We start from the raw sequence: 20,361 nt of genomic DNA, 5'->3' as shown, positions 1-20,361 counted from the left end.
TTAAGGAGTGTCTTAAAAGGAGGGAGGCGGAGACGTTTAAAAGGGAATTCCAGAGAGGGGGGCCTCGGCAGGTGAAGGCTTGGCCATCAATGGTGAGGAGAGTCAGAGGCACAGAGTGTTCAGAAGAGGAGTGGGGTTATTTTAGACCTTGTATTGTGAGATGAAACTGGGTTAATTAGTAATCTCACAGTAAAGGATCCTCTGGGGAAGAGTGATCATAATATGATAGTTTCACATTGAGTTTTAGAGTGACGTACTTAAGACTGAAATTAGAGTCTTAAACTTAAATAAAGCCAATTACAAAGCTTTGAGGGGCATGTTGGCTAAGGTAGATTGGGAAATTAAATTTAAGGGTATTGAGATGGTTGAAAAGCAATGGCAAACATTTCAAGAAATATTTCAATATTCTCAACAAATATACATTCCATTGAGAAATAAAAACTCCACGGGAAAAGTGATCCACCCCGTGGCTAACTAAAGAAGTTAAGGATAGTATTAGATTAAAAGAAGAGGCCTATATTGTTGCCAAAAAGAGTAGTAAGTCTGAGGATTGGGAGAGTTTTAGAAACCAAAGAATTGATAAAAAGGGAGAAGATAGAATATGAAAGTAAACTAGCAAGAAATATAGAAACGGACCGTAAGAGCTTCGACAAGTATGAAAAAAAGGAAGATAGTAGCAAAAGTAAATGTTGGTTCCCTGGAGGCTGAGACAGGAGGAATTATAATGGTGAATCAGGAAACGCCAGACGCGTTAAACAAATATTTTTTTATCTGTCTTCACAGTAGAAGACACAAAAAGCATACCAGAAATAGTGGGGAAACAAGGGGCTAATGAGAGTGAGGAGCTTAAAGTAATTAATATCAGTAGAGAAAACGTACTTGAGAAACTAATGGGTCTAAAAGCCAATATCCCCTGGACCTGATGGCCTATGTCCTGGCAGAAGTGCAGCATGGAGGCTATTTCCCTGTGACACATTTAAATTCTGGGCCTTTGGGCCCTCACTGTCACTTGATCTGGGTCAGCCAGCACCATATGCTGTGGCAAGGTGTCAAAGCAGCATTTCTCCCTCCAATCTCCTGCCCCATTAGGACGGGTGCTGAAAGAGCGCAGGCACCCACCCAAAATATTTAAACTTGAGTGAGTTTGGGGTAAGTCATGGATGAAAATCCCACCCCACAGCACTTATAGGAGCGCAGCATGAATTTGGGGGTTCTGATGTCACTGGGATTCCAAATGTTTTAATGAGAAATGGCTCAGCTGCATCGTTTTCTTCCAAACCGACCTAGATGGTTGTCAACTTAGGGCATTTACACATCTATCTGGAAAGTTTACTTAATGGTTCAAGAAACTATTCTGGAAATGGACAGATTCAGATGTGAACTTGACCATTTAGTTCACAACAGTAATAAAACAAACAGTCACTGCTTCCCTGACCACTCCCACTATTTCACACAGTAGATTTCCACCCACCTACATTGGCTGCTGCACAAGAATGAGCTGAATTGATGTGAAAGGAACAAAGATCAATAAGAAAAAAAATGGAGAACACATCATGAGGTATATATATCTCTGGCGAATGAGTCAGAAAGAGAAATCTATATAATCCTTGCACCAACTTTATCACACTTTTTTGTGTCAATTTTTTATACTTTTGTTCTATGCTTCTTCGAGTTTTCCTTGTAAAGCAACCAAACAGGAAAGCCACTGAGGAAACAGAGAACATTATTTTTTAATATTTTGTTATTTCCATGTGCCCATTTTCTCCTCAAGCCTCCAAATGAATCAGAGTCCAAATAAATGGAAATCACACACTTAGCAAAAACCAGTGTGGGTTTCTTCCAATTTGCACTGGAACCAGACATCCTTTTTTAAAAATAGTATAGAAGGTGTACATGAAGTATAAGGTACAAGTCAGGAGTGTGATGGAATACTCTCCACTTGCCTGGATGAGTGCAGCTCCAACAACACTCAAGAAGCTCGACACCATCCAGGACAAAGCAGCCCACTTGATTGGCACCCCATCCACCACCCGAAACATTCACTCCCTTCACCACCGGCGCACAGTGGCTGCAGTGTGTACCATCCACAGGATGCACTGCAGCAACTCGCCACGGCTTCTTCGACAGCACCTCCCAAACCTGCGACTTCTACCACCTAGAAGGACAAGAGCAGCAGGTACATGGGAACAACATCACCTGCATGTTCCCCTCCAAGTCACACACCATCCCGACTTGGAAATATATCGCCGTTCCTTCGTCGCTGGGTCAAAATCCTGGAATTCCCTTCCTAACAGCACTGTGGGAGAACCTTCACCACACGGACTGCAGCGGTTCAGGAAGGCGGCTCACCACCACCTTCAAGGGCAATTAGGGATGGGCAATAAATGCCGGCCTCGCCAGCGACACCCACATCTCATGAACGAATTTTTTAAAAGTCCTGTACCATGCTGGATTCTTTGACAATTTATGAAATGCTCTGGTTTTTACAGCTGTGTAGCTGGATATGCATTCCTACTACCCATACTAAGTATGCCATGCATCCCGAAGCTGTAGCAGATCTGAGGTCTTCTTTAACAAAAAATCTCTGCAAGCGTTTACTTAGCTCACATACCGAGAGACAAAGTTACCACTACAAAAAGAAAAAAAAGTTAGTATTGTGGACCTAAATACATGATATGTATATTTCCAAAATGTTGGAACAGACAGCAAACACATGATCAGCAATCACAGAAAGGAAACAGGCTGATATACCATGATAAAAGAAAAGTGAAACATGGTAGCAATTTGCATAAGTGGATATTACTTCAAAATATTTTTGCTATCCTGCATGGTTTAAAATAAGATTTAGGCTGATCAAATAACGTCAATAATTTTATACCATGGTCAGGAATTTCCTGCAACATCGATACTGCCAATGAATGCAGTAAGTTCAGCCGTTGTGTCCCGATCCTCCAGTGGCGAGTTTACACCAAAATGTAATCGGAAACTGATCTGAATCCGCCACATCGAGGATAGTGCCAAATTGGAAACAGCGCAGCCAATGATTTGTTCCTTTCCTCTGATCCAAGGCTGCCATTGTAGGGAAATAACTGAGAATTTGCATCTGTGCAATTCACCAGGCGCTTTCTGTCGGACTGTTTCTTTACACGGAGGAAGAATTATTGACTCTCCAAATGGAGCTGCTGTCATTCCCAGACACTGGGCACAATTTACACCCTGTTGCCTGCAGTAACATTTACAGGTTTTACCATGGGTTTGTGTAACCTATCAAGTAAAACTAAATATTACCCAATATAAGCTATATATTTGTTGGGACAGGTACTGCCCACCTACCTGTCATTATTTGGACTATTTTCCTAAAAGTTGTTCAGTGTTAATCACCACAGATGAGCATTACTACAAACCAATTTATGAAAAAAGTGCCTAGATACTTAGACAGGCACTGATAACCGAGATGCTTATACCACTTTGGGGGTTTCTCTGCCACTCTGAGCAGAAAAATGCAGCAACATTATAATCAACACATGATCGTTAGATATTAAAGATAAAAATAAAAAATGCACAAGTAAAAAAAAAGCTAGGTTACCTGGGCAGGTGAGTGGTAGTCATGGCAACAATCCAACGTTTGTCTACAAGCCTGGTTACAGTAACAGGTTGTGATCTAGCCGCCAGCCAGTGGTGTGATATTCGAGGTTTCTTTCCTCACAGCAAGTTCCCAGATGCACACAGCCACCTTCAGCACCAGCTTTAAGCAAACCTAATCCCAACCCAAGAACCACAAACATGCCACTCATCTTCATTTCAATTGATCCAAACCATGAGTTGATCTTCCAATCGGATTTTTTTACCTTCTTCACACTCCTGCACATTTCCAAATTTTCAGAGATCAAATTAGTTTCATAACTTCAGCAATAAGTCAGCACCAGGACCACTGTCAAATCCATGGTCCCTTCCATTTTCCAATCAGCCAGTTCCAACCTTGTCAATTGCAGTCTTGATGACTGAGGTGCGTGCACACGTTTATCAGCGCGCTGCAAGCGGCGAGAGAACTAGTGCCAATCAAGGAAATTTGCCATTGCCACTGTTTTGAATGGGGAGGAGCTATAACATTTAACTTTTACCGGTTTTGGCAAGGATCTCGACAGAGCAACGCAAATGGCCCAGAAAATATTGGCGTGGTGTAAGAACATGCGTAAATCACTAACGTCATAGTTTCCTGGAACTTCTGCGCTCCAATAATGGCGTGTGCCATATATGCAACATTACTACTGTACAAGTTTTCAAGAAATTCCTGGCTACTCTTCTAACCCAGCTATCCTGCTGTTTTTGTCCAAAGTGGCAAGAATAAATGCCAACAGACATGTCCATGTTTTCATACTGGAATGAAGGCACCCATCATACTTCCTCTTCATTCCCACTCCTCCTATACCCAGCTGCTTGTAAGTAACTTAATCAATTGTAAAATAAATACAATGCCTCCATGCAGTCTTAGACTTGTCAATTTCTATGGCTGTTTAAAACTGACAAATTTTATGGGGGCTAGGAGGCTGGGGTGGGGGGGGGGGGGACACGCATTTTTTGCCAGTGTGTGCTGATAATTCTCAATGAGGGCCAATGTTCCACATGAAAGTGCATAAACAACCTTTAGTTAAGAGACCAGTTCCCCCATGTTCAAATTTGTACATTATTTGAACATTTAAACCCCCGTAGTACAAAATTCAAAAATGTTTAGATTAACAGTCTTTTATAAAAGTGATAGATGAATCATCTAGAGTATTTCTTACAATGCAAGAATCATTTCCTCCTGCATCTTCTGCAGAGAATCTAGCAGCAGAGGAAGAGCTTTATCATAATATTGTTCCTGGTGTAGCTGGGCACCCTTCACCGCCAGCACATACTGGTTGTGCAGATTATGGAGTTTCATGGTGGCCTTGTCAAATCTGTCTTTGGCTTTTTCAGTCTCTTTGCCTGTAGATGGGTAGAAAGCACATGAGTACAAACTTCAGAAACTAAACCTTTTTTTCAAGTAAAGTAAGCCTGCCAATTTTCCACATGAAAGTGCATAAACAACCTTTAGTTAAGAGACCAGTTCCCCCATGTTCCTTTCTGGCTACTTATCCTCAATCAATTCTACAAATACAAATCATATTGCAACAAGCTGTAGAATCCGGTAACAAAGTGGCATAATTGTAATTTGTTCAAAAACATTTTAATAGTAGCTGAAGTTAAAGTTTCAAACAGTAGCTTCTCTATTAGAAATAATGGCTAAGATTTTAAAATCCCAGCAGGTATATTTTTCTTTATAGTATATTTCAGATTCAATGCTTTCTCCACATCCTTTTTCAGAAGTGACAAATTACACTCACTTTTTGTTTTGGGAATTGAAAAATACACAGCAAATGAAAAGTGCTAGCTACATGCAGTTTTAAAGGGGATTCCCACATCCAAAAAATAGATGTGTGGGGGGCACAGGGAAAAGAGGAAGACAATCCAGGTAAAATTTGCTGCTCACAAGAGATTCCAATAATGTGCAATGAAATATTTTCCAGGTTGATCATTAACTGTGAACGTTGAACACTCTACGCAGTATGGAATAGATGCAAAGTAAAACCTCGTCCACTATGCAGCAACTTCATAAGCGCATCCCAACTGCACCAATAGAATTTTTTCACTTCCTGTATCAACTAACTTACTTTCGGAGTGAAAGTACCTATTCACTGCTGACCTATCACTGGAGGTTTGAGCAGGAAGTTGCCACTACAAATTGTGCATATGTGGCATTTTACCTGGGCAAAACTCTTACGATAGGTAAGCACTTGGCATTTTTGAGATTGTTTGTAGCCTGGAAAACTGCACACACTGGACTACAGAGTCAAAATTTGATATGGGGTTTGCTTGCCTGCTCCAAAGAATTTCATATCTATTTCTACAGCAATAAGGAACATGGAGAAATGGAATTACATATCTCTATGTAAATGCAATAAGCATTTATTGAAGAAACTAACAGACTCAAATTTCAATTTGCATGGCACACATGTTGGGGGAAAAAAAAGTTGCTATAGGACAATACATGGTTTGCCACTGATATGTTTACAAGCTAGAGAAAGTCAGCAAGGTTTATTTTATAAGTACTTATCAGCCCAAAATATTTTGCTGTAATAATTTCAGAAAGTACAAAGACATGTAAAGTGAAGATAAAATCCACATATTAACTTCAACAAAATCGAAGGCTGATACTCAAAAGGGCAGAATGTCCCACTTCACTAATTTTACTTCTTGCAGCCTAAGCAACTCAAAAAATCAGAAAATACTTCTAGAAGTTTGGGGTTGTGATGAAAAGGGCAGAAGTTATTCATACACAAACCACATCTTGGAATGTTTTTAGCAACTAATTAATTCATGTCACATTTGATAAACCACAATTCACATGCAAGATTTATTTGCATACTTTTTACTCAGGAGTCTCCCGACAAGTATTATTAGGTTAATTCTGGGATGCTTTCTGCTGTATTGCATAAATTGGTGGATTTGGTTAATGCCATACATTCAGACTGTTTCAATTCATAGTCCTCACCTTTAGGCCTTCAAACACAATATTTTCTCTAAGCCATGGCAAAGCAGGCAATTTGACAAGAAAAACCACGATACACAAAACATATCGAAGTACTGAACACAAAAAAAGCTATTCAATCCATCAAGCACATTCTGACCATAAAATATGTACAACTTGGCTCACTGTTGACTCACCATTCAACACAATCTGCTGTGCAAGGTTGCCACCTATCTGTTCTTTGATCTGACACTCCATTTTTTTATATTTAGGGCAAGCAAATTCCATGTTCAATTTTCTGAGCATATAGTTCAGTTTTGTACAAAATTTTCCAGGCTACAAACAAACAAACAATCTCAAGGGTTCCAAGTACTTACCTTTGATGGAGAGAGCTTTTCCCATGTAATATGCCACATATGCACAATTTGTAGTGGAAACTTCTTGCTCAAATCTCCAGCCATGCTCCACTACAGCTGATTCTGCAGCCATCCTCTCACAGCCCCCATTGCTGCCTGATTCTGCAGCCATCCTCTCACAGCCCCCATTGCTGCCTGATTCTGCAGGAGTTATTTGCAGACAGGTTAATATCCACACTTACTTTTCTCTGTTCTCCCATACATTTAGTGGCTTCTTCAAAATTGTCAGGGGCCTGGGAGCTACAGAGAAGTTTGCAGATTGGAATGTACTGGTCAGTTTCAGCTACACACATTCTTCTGGGGAATAGTATATGGCGTGGGAGGACCCAAGAAAATTATTGGAGCAAAAAAACCTCCAAAATCTCAACTCAAAGTCTGCAATAATGGTCACTAGGATAAATTTGAGTTGTAGCATATGCAACATCTGATGCATTACAAAAGTCTTCTAATGAGCTTTATTTGGAGGGTGAAGGGGCATGTGTTTTTACTTGTAGTGCTTTTTAAATTAAAAATCTAAAAAGTTAAATAAAACTGTACAGGGCTCCAACATTTTCATATTCATTTTTTGTTCTGTTATGAGGGTTGGGGAGAGGCACCTTTGTTTGCTGCTTTCCCCTACTTAGATTACAGTTGTCAGATGCCAATTTGGGAGAAAATAAACAAAAGCAAAAATGCCTCAGTCTTACTTTGCAAGCTAGTTTTAAAAAAGACTTGAACTCTTCAATTCTCTTTTCCAGAAGAGAATTTTTAACCATGGATCAAATTATCATTTGCAGTTGTTGCTTATGGTCACCTTCCTTTTTAATTATTTAAAATTACTTAATAGCTATAAAAATTACTTGTAAATACTTTGCTAAAGTAGCTCCATGTTGCCTTATATCTGAAATATTTTTTGATTCAAATGTTCCTTTATTAATGATTTGACTTAATTCTTGGTAAAATAAGATGCTAAATTTACTCACTCATCTCCCAGACACTGGCCACTGGCAAAAGATGATGAAACCTACTCCTATTGTCGATTGCCTCTCTTCAGGTAAACTTCCAAGTTCAAAAGAATCTGAGAGCCCGAAGGTAAGGAGTGCGGATCTGAAGGAATTTGGGGGCGGAGCGAGGGCATCAGGGAGCGAGGTCGAGGTAAAAAAATCTAAAGTGACGTCAACACAAGGGAAGGAGCTGATTGATGAGTAGCTGGTGAGTGTTTTCATTTTAAGTCTTGAGTTTATTTCTGTTAAGTTGAGTTAGTAATCTAATAAATAAATAAATAAAGAAAGAAAGAAAGAAAGGCATGGCAGGGCATGTCAGTCCCATCAAATGCACATCTTGTGCTATGTGGGAACTCCAGGACGCTTCGCGTGTCCTGGACAACCACAGGTGCAGGACGTGTCGTCAGCTGGAGGAGTCCGAGCTTCGGGTTTCAGAGCTTGAGCAGCAGTCACTGCAGTGCATCCGCGAAGCTGAGAGCTACGTGGATAGCACGTTTCAGGAGGTGATCACCCCGCAGCTTAAGAGAGTGTAGGCAGATAGGGACTGCGTGACCACCAGACAGACAAGGAGGAACAGGCAGCTAGTGCAGGAGCCCCGAGTGCATCTCACTTTCTAACTAGTTCTGAAAACTGATGGTTCCTCTGGGGAGTCCAGCCAGAGACAAGTCCACGGCACCACAGGTGGCTCAGCTGTTCAGGAGGAGGAAGGTCAGGAAAGCTATAGTGAGAAGGGATTTAATAGTTAGGGGATTCAATAGTAAGGGGAACAGACAGATATTTCTGCAGCCACAGACATGAGTCCAGTATGGCATGTTGCCTCCCTGCTGCCAGGGTCAATGATGTCAATGAGTGGCTACAGAACATTCTGAAGGGGGAGGGTGAACATCTAGAGGTCATGGTCCATAATCAGTACCAATGACATATGAACAAAGAGGGACGAGGTCCTGCAGGCAGATTTTAGGGAACTCGGAAAGAGAATAATAAGCAGGGCCTCAAAAGTTAGTAATCTCCAGATTACTCCCAGTACCACGCACCAGTGAGTACAGAAATAGGAGGATAGAGCAGATGAATGCGTGGCTGGAGAGATGGTGCAGGAGGGAGGGCTTTAGATTCCTGGGGCATTGGAACCGGTGCTAAGGGAGGTGGGACCTGTACAGGCCAGACGGGTTGCACCTCAACCAAGCTGGGACCAACGTCCTCGTGGGGGAGAGTTTAAACTAATTTGACAGGGGGATGGGCACCAGGATGTAGCACTGGAAAGGAGAAACAAGGTGCACAAAGGATTGGGAGAGACAGATAGCAAAAGTAAGAAATAGTACGGTATTAGATGAGATCAGACTAAGAATTCAAGAAGGTCTAAGATAGGTGTACAGTGCATGTCTGTAAACACACCAAGCGTGGTAAATAAGGTTGGTGAGCTGCAGGCGCAAATAGCCACATGGGAATATGGTGTTGCGGCGATAACGGAGGCATAGCTCAAAAAAGGGCAGGCTTGGGTACTAAATATCCCTAGATACAAGGTGTTCAGGAAAGATAGGGAAGGGAAGAAAGGAGGAGGTGGCAGTATTGATTAAGGAGAATATTGCAGTGCTGGGGACAGAGAGGATGTCCTAGAAGGGTTAAGGACAGAATCTATTTCATTAGAGTTAACAGTAGAGGTGCCATTACACTACTGGGGGTAGTCTATAGGCCACTAACTAGTGGAAAGAATATAGAGAAGCAAATTTGTCAGGGAATTACAGAGAGGTGCAAGAACCATACAGTAGTGATAATGGGGGGGGGGGGGGTGGGGAAGACTTCAATTATCCTAATATAGACTGGGATAGTATTGGTGTAAAGGGCAGAGTGGGGGAAGAATTTCTGAAGTGTGTTCAGGAGAACTTTCTTGATCAGTATGTTTCCGGCCCAACGAGGAAGGAGGCATTGCTGGATCTGGTTCTGGAGAATGAGGTGGGTCAAGTGGAGTAAGTGTCAGTGGGGGAACATTTAGGGAACAGCGATCATTGTATCATAAGGTTTAGATTAGCTATGGAAAGGGACGAGGAGCACACTAGATTAAAAATATTTAATTGGAGGAGGGCCCATTTCAGTGGGTTGAGAACGGATCTGGCCCGGGTAAATTGGAATCAAAGATTGGCAGGCAAAACTGCACTTGAACAATGGGCAGCCTTTAAAGAGGGTCAGGTACAGTTGTTACATTCCCACGAGGGGACAAGGAAGGGCAACCAAAGCCAAAGTTCCCTGGATGACAAAACAGATAGAGAGTAAGATGAAGCAGAAAAAGAGGGTGTATGACAGATGTCAGCTTGATAATACAAGTGAGAACCAGGCTAAATATAGAAAGTTCAGAGGGGAAGTGAAAAAGGAAAGAGGGGCAAAGAGAGAGTATGAGAATAGACTGGCAACCAGCGTAAAAGGGAATCCAAAAAGGAGACCTACGCAGGAGGCAGAGGGCATGGCTGAGGTACTAAATGAGTACTTTGCATCTGCCTTTACCAAGGAAGATGATGCTTCCAGAGTCTCAGTCAAGGAAGATGTAGTTGAGATACTGAATGGGCTAAAAATTGATAAAGAGGAGCTACTGGAAAGGATGGCTGATCAGGATAAGTCAGGATGCATCCTAGGTTGCTGAGGGAAGCAAGGGTGGAAACTGTGGAAGTACTGGCCAGAATCTTCCAATCATCCTTAGATACAGGGATGATGCCAGAGGACTGGAGAATTGTGAATGTTACATCCTTGTTCAAAAAAGGGTGCAAGGATAAACTCAGCAACTATAGGCCAGTCAGTTTAACCTCGGTGGTGGGGAAACTTTAAGAAATGATAATCCAGGACAAAGTTAACAGTCACTTGGACAAGTGTGGATTAATTAAGGAAAGCCAGCACAGATTTGGTAAAGGCAAAATCGTGCTTGACTAACTTGATTGAGTTTTTTGAGGAGATAACAGAGGGTTGATGAGGGCAATGCAGTTGATATGGTGTAAATTAACTTCCAAAAGGAGTTTGATAAAGTGCCACATAATAGGCTAGTGAACAAAGTTGATGCCCATGGAATAAAAGGGGCAGTGGCAGCATGGATACGAAATTGGCTAAGTGACAGGAAACAGAGAGTAGTGGTGAATGGTTGTTTTTTGGACTGGAGGAAGGTATACAACGGTGTTCCCCAGGGGTCGGTACTAGGACCGCTGCTTTTCCTGATATGTATTAATGACTTGGACATACAGGACATCATTTCAAAATTTGCAGATGACACAAATCTTGGAAGTGCAATGAACAGTGAGGAGGATAGTAATAGACTTCAAGAGGACATAGACAGGCTGGTGGAATGGGCGGACACTTGGCAGATGAAAGTTAACGCAGAGACGTGCAAAGTGATACATTTCGGTAGGAAGAACGAGAAGAGGCAATATAAACTAGAGGGTACAGGAACAGAGATCTGGGGGTATATGTGCACAAATCGTTGAAGGTGGCAGGGCAGGTTGAGAAAGCAGTTAAAAAACCAAATGGGATCCTGGGCTATATAAACAGAGGCATAGAGTACAAAAGCGAGGATGTTATGTTGAACCTTTATAAAACACTGGTTTGGCCACAACTGGAATATTGTGTCCAATTCTGGGCACCGCTCTTTAGGAAGGATGTGAAGGCCTTTGAGAGAGTGCAGAAAAGATTTACTAGAATGGATGCAGGGATGAGAGACTTTAGTTATGTGGAAAGACTGGAGAAGCTGGGGTTGTTCTCCTTAGAGCAGAGGTTGAGAGGAGAATTGATAGAGGTGTTTAGACAGAGTAGATAGAGAGAAACTGTTCCCATTGACATAAGGTCAAGAACCAAAGGACACAAATTTAAGGTGACTGGCAAAAGAACCAAAAGGTGACATGAGGAAAAACTTTTTTTTAATGCAGCGAGTAGTTATGATCTGGAATGCACTGCCTGAGGTAGATTCAATCGTGGCTTTCAAAAGGGAACTGGATAATTACTCAAAGGGAAAAAAACTGCAGGGCTACAGGGAAAGGGTGGGGGAATGGAACTAGCTGGAATCGTCTTGCAGTGAGGGGCTCGACGGGCTGAATGCGCTTTACCCATTCTATGATTCTAAGTTCTGTGGAATTCCTCAGGGTTAATTGGTAGCAGTCCAAAATGTTTATAATCCACACACCACTTGTTCATCATCTTAACAGCGTATGAAGCATAAAGTTCCACAGAGTGTTTGGTCACTTGTGTCTACCTTTATGACATTCATTCTTTTACAAAAATTATTCATCCAGATTTTTTTTTAGTTAAAAAAACAAGTAAAAGCCAATCAATGACTGTTCCATTCTAATGAGCCTTATTCTAAATATCCACTGCTCAGTGAAGGAATAAAATTCCTTCACATCTGTGGTTTTGCCCAGGGCTTCACAATTTCATCCATACTTTAAAGCCAGCAATGCCACTTGAATCTTGTGTTCTCAAACAGAAACAAAATTTTACTTCTGTCGGTTTCTCCAACACAAGAGTCACAAGGACCAGAATCACGCTGATCTTTCTACTGTTCTATCTCCAAATTTATTGTCCTGTTCAAGGTATGGCCAAAATTGAACGTATTTTAAATGCCATATGACTGAATTATACAGGGTTAAAATGATCTGTTGTTTCAATTTATAATCAATGCCACCAAGAAGCACTCTACAATTCTGGTAACCTGTTTGTCAAGTTTCACAGTGGTTGTACTTTTTGGTGAATGACATCAAATTCTTTCCCCTTTCCAACTTGAATAATTCACTGTGTCCTGTTGCAAATTCCAACATCTTTCATTTATCAATTCCATATGACAATCATTTAATTGGGTCATAGCCTAATGCATGTCATAAAGCTATGTTACATTCGTCCCTGCCCACATAGTCTGAGTTATAGTCCAGCAATTTTATTTGAAATTCAAATAAAATTGCTGGACTATAACTTGGTGTTGTAAAATTGTTCACAATTGTCAACCCCAGTCCATCACCGGCATCTCCACATCACATAGTCTGAATCAGTGGCCAAATTTATCAATACTAATGCATCTTTGATGGCTTTGCTCACAGAAAGCCAGATGAAATTATTTTTAAGGACAGGAGTGTTATAACATATAATGTACAATCTATTATTTCTGCTGAAGTGGACCCATATCCCTTTAAGGCCACAAAGTCCATATTGTTAAGTAAACAGAAAGTTGGGTTAATCAGAGTGTAATTGTTTGGTCAGAAAATTTTGCAGACTGGAATGTGGTCAGTTTCAGTGTGCAGGACAGACATATTTCTAGAATTTAAGATCGTGATAAACGCAAACAGATGTGGCATTGGGAGTGATGATGCACCATTTGTAATATAGATTACAGAAGCACTACCTTCCACAGCCTTTATAAATCAAATGAACAGGTATTCACAATAGACCACAGCATCCTCTTCTTTTGCATTGACAAGCAAGCTTTCAATTCAGCTAATGTGCCATTAATTTCATGAGTTTTTGCCTTCTTCAAAAATTTCACATATCAAACTTGAATGTCTTCCAAAATTCCAAGAAATTTACCGAATAGCCTTTACTCAACATTTTAATTGTCTTCTCAAGAAAATTCCAATAGATTTACAAGGTATGGCCTATTGCTTTCAAGCCATGCCAACTATTCCCAATGACCTGTGTCTTCACTTGATGAACATAGTATCCCTTAAAATGATTGCGTATTTTCCATTGCAGAACTAGCCTAACAACAAATTCATTGTTTTTTCACTTTTACAAAAAAAGTGACAAATTGGAATTTAAAAAATCAAAGCAAATCACCCATCAACAATAATTTAGAATATCAAAAAAAATTAAAATATAAAGCTATCACAGGCCTTTTTTTAAAAAAAAAACTTACCTTTTGAAAGAGCTTCTTTATATTTTTCCTTGGCAGTAGTGGCTTCTTTTGCTAACTGCCTGTATGCAGACTTCAGCTTTTCAAGTTCAGTCCTCGTTACCTAAATAAAATTAACAAAATGTTCTAGTGAAAAGTTGGAAAATTCGTCTAGCATATTTTCTGCTTTTTTTCCGCCCATAATTGAATGCATCAGCTAAAATCACAACAATGCTAAGACCAAAAATGCTTCCACTTTGACACAAATTAAAATTCCTTATTAGGTACAGTACAGATACAAGTGTTTCATATTTCACCTCAAACTTGCCCCACACCAAAAGAAATCCTACTTAAACTGTGGGATTTCCCCATTTTCCAATTAACGAGTTTTATTCTGAGGTTGCCATCTTAAAATTTGAAGACACTGGTCTTCTGTGGATTCAACAGGACACTATTTAAAATCAGACTAGGAATCAAACCTGTCAAGTTCCTGGGCTGTATTATCTTCATCTCACAACCACTAATGGTTGGAAGAATTCAATTAGTGGCCTAGCTGCACTCGAGCAAATCTATTCTAAGAGGCCATTTGGATTCACCCTTCTTGGCATCAAAAATCCATAAGAATAAGAAACTGCCCCTAATAATAGGCAAGAGAATTGGTATCTGGCTACAATAACTAATATGTCAACAGCATATTATATTTAAATATTCTACCCAAAATATTGGCAAGTGACAAAAGGTGATCAGAGACATCTGCACAGTTAAAATCCTTCTCCAGCCCACATAACAATCAGTGGCTGGATGACACAGGCCAATAGGTACTGAGCTACCCTGATGACTCCCCAAGAAGTTAAAACCACATGGGCACAGTCCAACAGCAACCATGTAACATTTATCAAATCAATGTTGTCTAGTATTAACTAGTGCTGTGGGGGAGGGTTTAAACTAATTTGGCAGGGAGGTGGACACCAGCATATAAGGGAGAAACAAGGTGCACAGAGGGCTGGGAGGGACAAGCAGCACCAGAGTCAAAAATAGTTCAGAAATAGGAGGAATCAGACAAGGGGCAAATGCGAGGCAGTCTAAGATGAGATTGGAGTGCATGTGCGTAAACGCACGTAGCATGGTAAATAAGGTTGGTGAGTTGAAGGCTCAAGTCGTCACATGGGACTATGATATAGTGGCACTAACAGAGACCTGGCTCAAAGAAGGGAAGTGGTTGCGTACTTAATATTCCTGGCTACAAGGTAATCAGGAAAGATAGGGAAGGAAAGAAGAGTGGTGGGTGTTGATCGAAGAAACTATTGTAGCATTGGAAAGGGATGATGTAATTGAGGGCTCAAAGACAGAATCTATTTGGTTAGAATTAAGGAACAATAGAGGTGCTATTAGGCTACTGGGTGTATACTATGGGCTATCAAATAGTGGGAAGGAGATGGAGGAGAACATTTGCAGGCAAATTACAGAAAGATGCAAGAACTATAGGGTTGAGATAATGGGGGGCTTCAATTATCCCAATATAGACTGGGACAGTAACAGTGTAACGGGGAAAGAGGGGGAGGAATTCCTGAAATCTGTTCAAGAGAGCTTTCAGGAACAGTGTGTTTCCAGCCCAATCAGGAAGGAAACAGTGCAGGATCTAGATCTGGGGAATGGAGTGGGGCAGGTGAAGCATGTTTCAGTGGGGGAGCATTTGGGGAACAACGATCATAATATCATTAGGCTTAGCATAGTAATGGAAAAGGACAAGGAACAATCAAAAGTGAAAATACCTAACTGGAAGAGGGCAAATTTCATTGAGTTAAAAAGGGATCTTGCCCAGGCGGACTGGAATCACAAATTGGTAGGCAAAACAGTAATTGAACAAAGGGAGACCTTCAAGGAGAGGGTGGTTCAAGTAAAGAGTAGACACATCCCTACTAGGGGGAAAGGAAGGGCATCCAAGGCTAGAACTCCCTAGATAACTGAAGATATAGACATTAAATGAAACAGAAAAAGGAGGCTTATGATAAATGTAAAGTTAATAATACAGTACAGAACCAGGATGAATACAGAAAGATCTAAAAAAAAAATGGGGATAAGAGGGGCAAAAAGAGAGTAGGAGAATAGATTAGCAGGCAACATAAAAGGGAACCCAAAATCTTTTGTATACATAAGTAGTAAAAGGGTAGTCAAAAGAAGCAGGGACCGATCAGGGGCAAAAAAGGTCTTCTTGGCTGAGGCACTAAATGAATACTTGGCATCCGTCTTCACGAAAGAGGATGTCGCCATTGTAGCAGTAAAGGAGGATGCAGTTGCGATATTGGATAGGATAAAAATTGATGAAGAGGAGGTATATAAAAGATTGGCAGTACTAAAAGCAGAAAAGTCACCCGGTCCAGATGGGATGCATCCTAGGTTACTGAGGGAAGTAAGGGTGGAAATTGCGAAGGCTCTGGCTGCAATCTTCCAATCCTCCTTACATGTGGGCATGGTGCCCGATCACTGGAGGATTGCAAATGTTACACCTCTGTTCAAAAAAAGGGGACAGGGATAAACCCAACAATTACAGGCCAGTCAGCCTAACGTCGGTGGTGGGGAAATTTTTAGAAACAATAATCCGGGACAAAATAAATTGACACTTGGAAAGGTATGGGCTAATAAATGAAAGTCAGCACAGATTTGTTACAGGAAAGTCATGTTTGACTAACCTGATTGAGTTCTTTGATGAAGTGATGAAGAGGGCTGATGAGGGTAGTACAGTTGAAGTTGTGTATATGGCCTTTCAAAAGGCATTTGATAAAGCACCACATTGTCCTAAATGTCCAACCCCTTATCCTGAATCTATGTCCCCTGGTTCGAGACTCTCCAGCCAGGGGAACCATCCTCTCAGCATCGACCCGGTCAGCCCTCTCAGAATCTTATATGTTTCAATGAGATCACCACTCATTCTCCTAAATTCCAGACAGCATAAGCCCATTCTACTCAATCTCTCCTCATAAGACAACCTTCTCATCCAAGGAATCAATCTAGCGAACCTTCGTTGCACCGCCTCTAAGGCAAGTATATCCTTCATTAGGTAAGGAGACCACAGTACTCCAGGTGTGGTCTCACCAAAGCCCTATACAATTGTAGTAAGATTTCCTTACTCTTGTACTCCAACCCCCCTGCAATAAAGGCCAACATTCCATTTGCCTTCCTAATTGCTTGCTGTACCTGCATGTTAACTTTCTGTGTTTCGTGAAAGGACACCCTCTGAACACCAACATTTAATAGTTTCTCACCATTTTAAAAAATATTCCATTTTTCCATCTTTCCCACCAAAGTGAACCACCTCACATTTCACACATTATTCTCCATCTGCCACCTTCTTGCCCACTCACTTAACCTGTCCATATCCCTTTGCAGACTCTTTGCGTACTCCTCACAGCTTAGGTTTCCCACCTAGCTTTGTATAATCAGCAAACTTGGATACGTTACACTCGGTCCTTCATCTAAGTCATTAATGTAAATTGTAAATAGCTGAGGCCCAAGCACCGATCCCTGTGGCACCCCACTAGTTACAACCTGCCAACTCAAAAATGACCTGCTTATTCCTACTCTCCATTTTCTGTCTGTTATCCAATCCTCGACCCATGCTAATATGTTACCCCTAATCCCATGGGTCCTAATCTTGTGGCACCTTATTGAATGCCTTTTGAAAATCCAAATATACTACATCCACTGTGCCTCCTTATCTCCCCTGCTAGTTACACCCTCAAAAAGGAGGAATTTCTTCACTCAGAAGGTCTTGAATATTTGGAATTTTCTACCCCAGAACGTTGTGGATGCTGAGTCGTTGAGTATATTCAAGACTGATAGACAGATTTTGGGACAAAGGGAAGCAAGGGATATGGGGATCTGGCAGGAAAGTGGAGTTGAGGCTGAAGATCAGCCATAATCTTAATGAATGACGGAGCAGGCTCAAGGGACCATTTGGCCTACTCCTGCTCCTATTTCGTAGGCTTCTTATAAAAGATTTGTTAGCAAAATTAAAGCCCATGGGATTAAAGGGACAGCGTGGATGCAAAATTGGCTCAGGGACAGAAAGCAGAGAATGGTGTTAACGGTTGTTTTCACACTGGAGGGAAGTATACAGTGGTGTTCCCCAGGGGTCAGTATTAGGACCACTGCTCTTTGTGATATACATTAATGACCTGGACTTGGGTAGAGAGGGTATAATTTCGAAGTATGCAAATGACACGAAACTCGGAAATGTAGTGGATAGTAACAGACTTCAGGGGGACATAGACTGGTGAAATTGGCAGATGAAATTTAACGCAGAGAAGTGTGAAGTGATGCATTTTGGTAGGAAGAATGAGGGGCATTATAAATTAAATGGTACAATTTTAAGTGGGGGGGGGGGCAGGAACAGAAAGACCTGGGGGTACTCAAACAAATCTTTGAAGGTGGCAGGGCAGGTTGAGAAGGCTGTTAAAAAAGCAGATGGAATCCTGGGCTTTATTAATAGAAGCATAAAAGTACAAAAGCAAGGTTATGCTAAACCTTTATAAAACACAGCTCTAATATTGTGTTCAATTCTGGGCACCACACTTTAGGAAGGATGTCAAGGCCTCAGAGAGGGTGCAGAAGAGATTTACTAGAATGGTACCAGAGATAAAGGAGTTCAGTTATGTGAAGAGACTGGAGAAGCTGGGGTTGTTCTCCTTAGAACAGAGAAAGTTAAGGGGAGATTTGATAGACGTGTTCAAAATCATGAACGGTTTTGACAGAGTTAATAAGGAGAAACCATTTCCAGTGGCAGACAGGTCAGTAACCAGAGGACACAGATTTAAGGTGGTCGGCAAAAGAGGCGGAGGTGACATGAGGAAACTTTTTTTTAAAAACGCAGTGAGTTGTAATGATATGGAATGCACTGCCTGAAAGGGTGGTGGAAGCACATTTAATAGTAACTTTCAAAAGAGAATTGGATAAACACTTCAAAGGAAAAATTTACAGGGCTATGGGACTAATTGGATAGCTCTTTCAAAGAGCTGGCACAGGCACGATGGGGCGAATGGCCTCCTCCTGTGCTGCACCTATGATGCTATGATAGTATTATTCGAAAGAAATCCCATTCCATTCAGTCAAGTACGTATTCCACAATTAGCACACCAAGACAATATCCAGTAGCAATAAACTTGTGCATTATGTTTTAAAAAAGACAATACCCAATGCTCTAAAACCAGACATTACCCAGATAGGGTTTCTATTGGAATGGTTCGGACAAGTTTTGTAATTAAATTGAAGGATTTTTGTAAACCGTTTGTTCAGAATCAGTTTATATGCAAAACACTGTTTTTCAAAAAAGAAATTCCCAAGACACTGATGCGTCACAAGATGTTTGGATAGGTATTAGAGGCCATCAAGCCGTAACATTTCAAACAATGGATGGTCTCATCTGGCTTTTGTTGTCCACCTGAAATCTTTTGTAATCCTGGACTTGTTACTGTCTTGCAGACTAAATTATTTTAAAATTGCTTCAACTTGTGAATCAGGTAGTTCAGTCTACCTTAATTAGATCATGAGCAGACAGGAGCAATGACTACCATTTATTTCCAATCCATTTAGCTTTATGAACTCCTGATCAATCATGCAATGTTTAACAATCAGCGTTATTCTGAACCCATGCCAAATGGAAGATAAATATACTGCCAATCAAAGACGCAAGTGGAAGCCTACATACTTAGTCACCACACTGGTGAAGTAAATCAGTCACTCAACGTTCACTGTCCAGAGGAATTCCAGTTCCCACTTAGCAATCACCTTGACACAATTACATCTGTGGTGCTGCTTTAGAATGTGAATCTAATCCAGTGTTTTTTTTTTGGGGGGGGGGGGTGTTGCTAACAACTCCTTTAAATGCTCCCCTCAATCATAATTATATTTGAATAATTCCTCAGCACTCTCCCAAAGCAGATTCAACAGAACATCTGGAGGTTATGCAGAAATGTGGCCAACTGCCCACAAAGAAAAAAAAGGGAGAAAGTTGAAGTCAACCATTAAGGAAATATTGGCTGGGGTTTTCCACTTCAACACTCGACAGCACACAATTTTCCACCCATTAAAAAATGTAAATGGGCAGAAAATCACAGACTAGCTAGCTAGCGCAGAAACAGGAAACTGTCCAGAGTCCAACAGCCCGAGTGGATCCTGAACACTTGAGATGCATCATCTGTGCACAAAATCCAATGCTATAGTCCCAGAAAGCCACATCATGGCTAAGTAGTAGTAGTTATTCTAATCTCCATGTTGCACACTAAATTCAAAACTGAAATGAGGACTGGGAAGCTTTATAACTAAGAGAAAGGGAGAAGAGAGAGAGGGAAAAAAAGTCCAAAACTGACTGCTTGAGTGGCACCTGCTTCATCAGTGCAGAAGTCTCATCACTGGGACACAAGGCTCCAGATTCCAGTGCTGCTACAGCCAAGTACGATGGAATACAGATAGATTGTTCCTGGACTCAGTCCTCAGTTATGGCCACCCTGAAGAGTGCCAAGAAGGGAGGGAGGCTCCTGTCCAATGACTACAGTATGAATACCTTTA

General features: G+C 41.1%; 1 protein-coding gene across 6 annotated transcripts in view; it reads right to left on the bottom strand.

The window, feature by feature from the left end:
• Positions 1-20,361, bottom strand: part of fer (fer (fps/fes related) tyrosine kinase) — a 284,400-nt gene that overhangs the window by 227,008 nt on the left and 37,031 nt on the right. For 5 of the 6 annotated variants that reach the window (XM_067982928.1, XM_067982931.1, XM_067982933.1 and 2 more), the window contains 3 exons: positions 13,822-13,921; positions 6,928-7,068; positions 4,785-4,968 (listed from right to left, as the gene is read on the bottom strand). In XM_067982928.1, the coding sequence (XP_067839029.1) occupies positions 4,785-4,968; positions 6,928-7,068; positions 13,822-13,921 (425 nt within the window). The remainder of the gene's footprint in view (positions 1-4,784; positions 4,969-6,927; positions 7,069-13,821; positions 13,922-20,361) is intronic. The other variant, XM_067982929.1, reaches the window with a different exon arrangement.

This window comes from Heptranchias perlo, chromosome 4 (assembly GCF_035084215.1).
Source record: "Heptranchias perlo isolate sHepPer1 chromosome 4, sHepPer1.hap1, whole genome shotgun sequence".
NCBI lineage: Eukaryota > Metazoa > Chordata > Chondrichthyes > Hexanchiformes > Hexanchidae > Heptranchias > Heptranchias perlo.
This window is presented reverse-complemented; position numbering and strand designations above follow the sequence as displayed.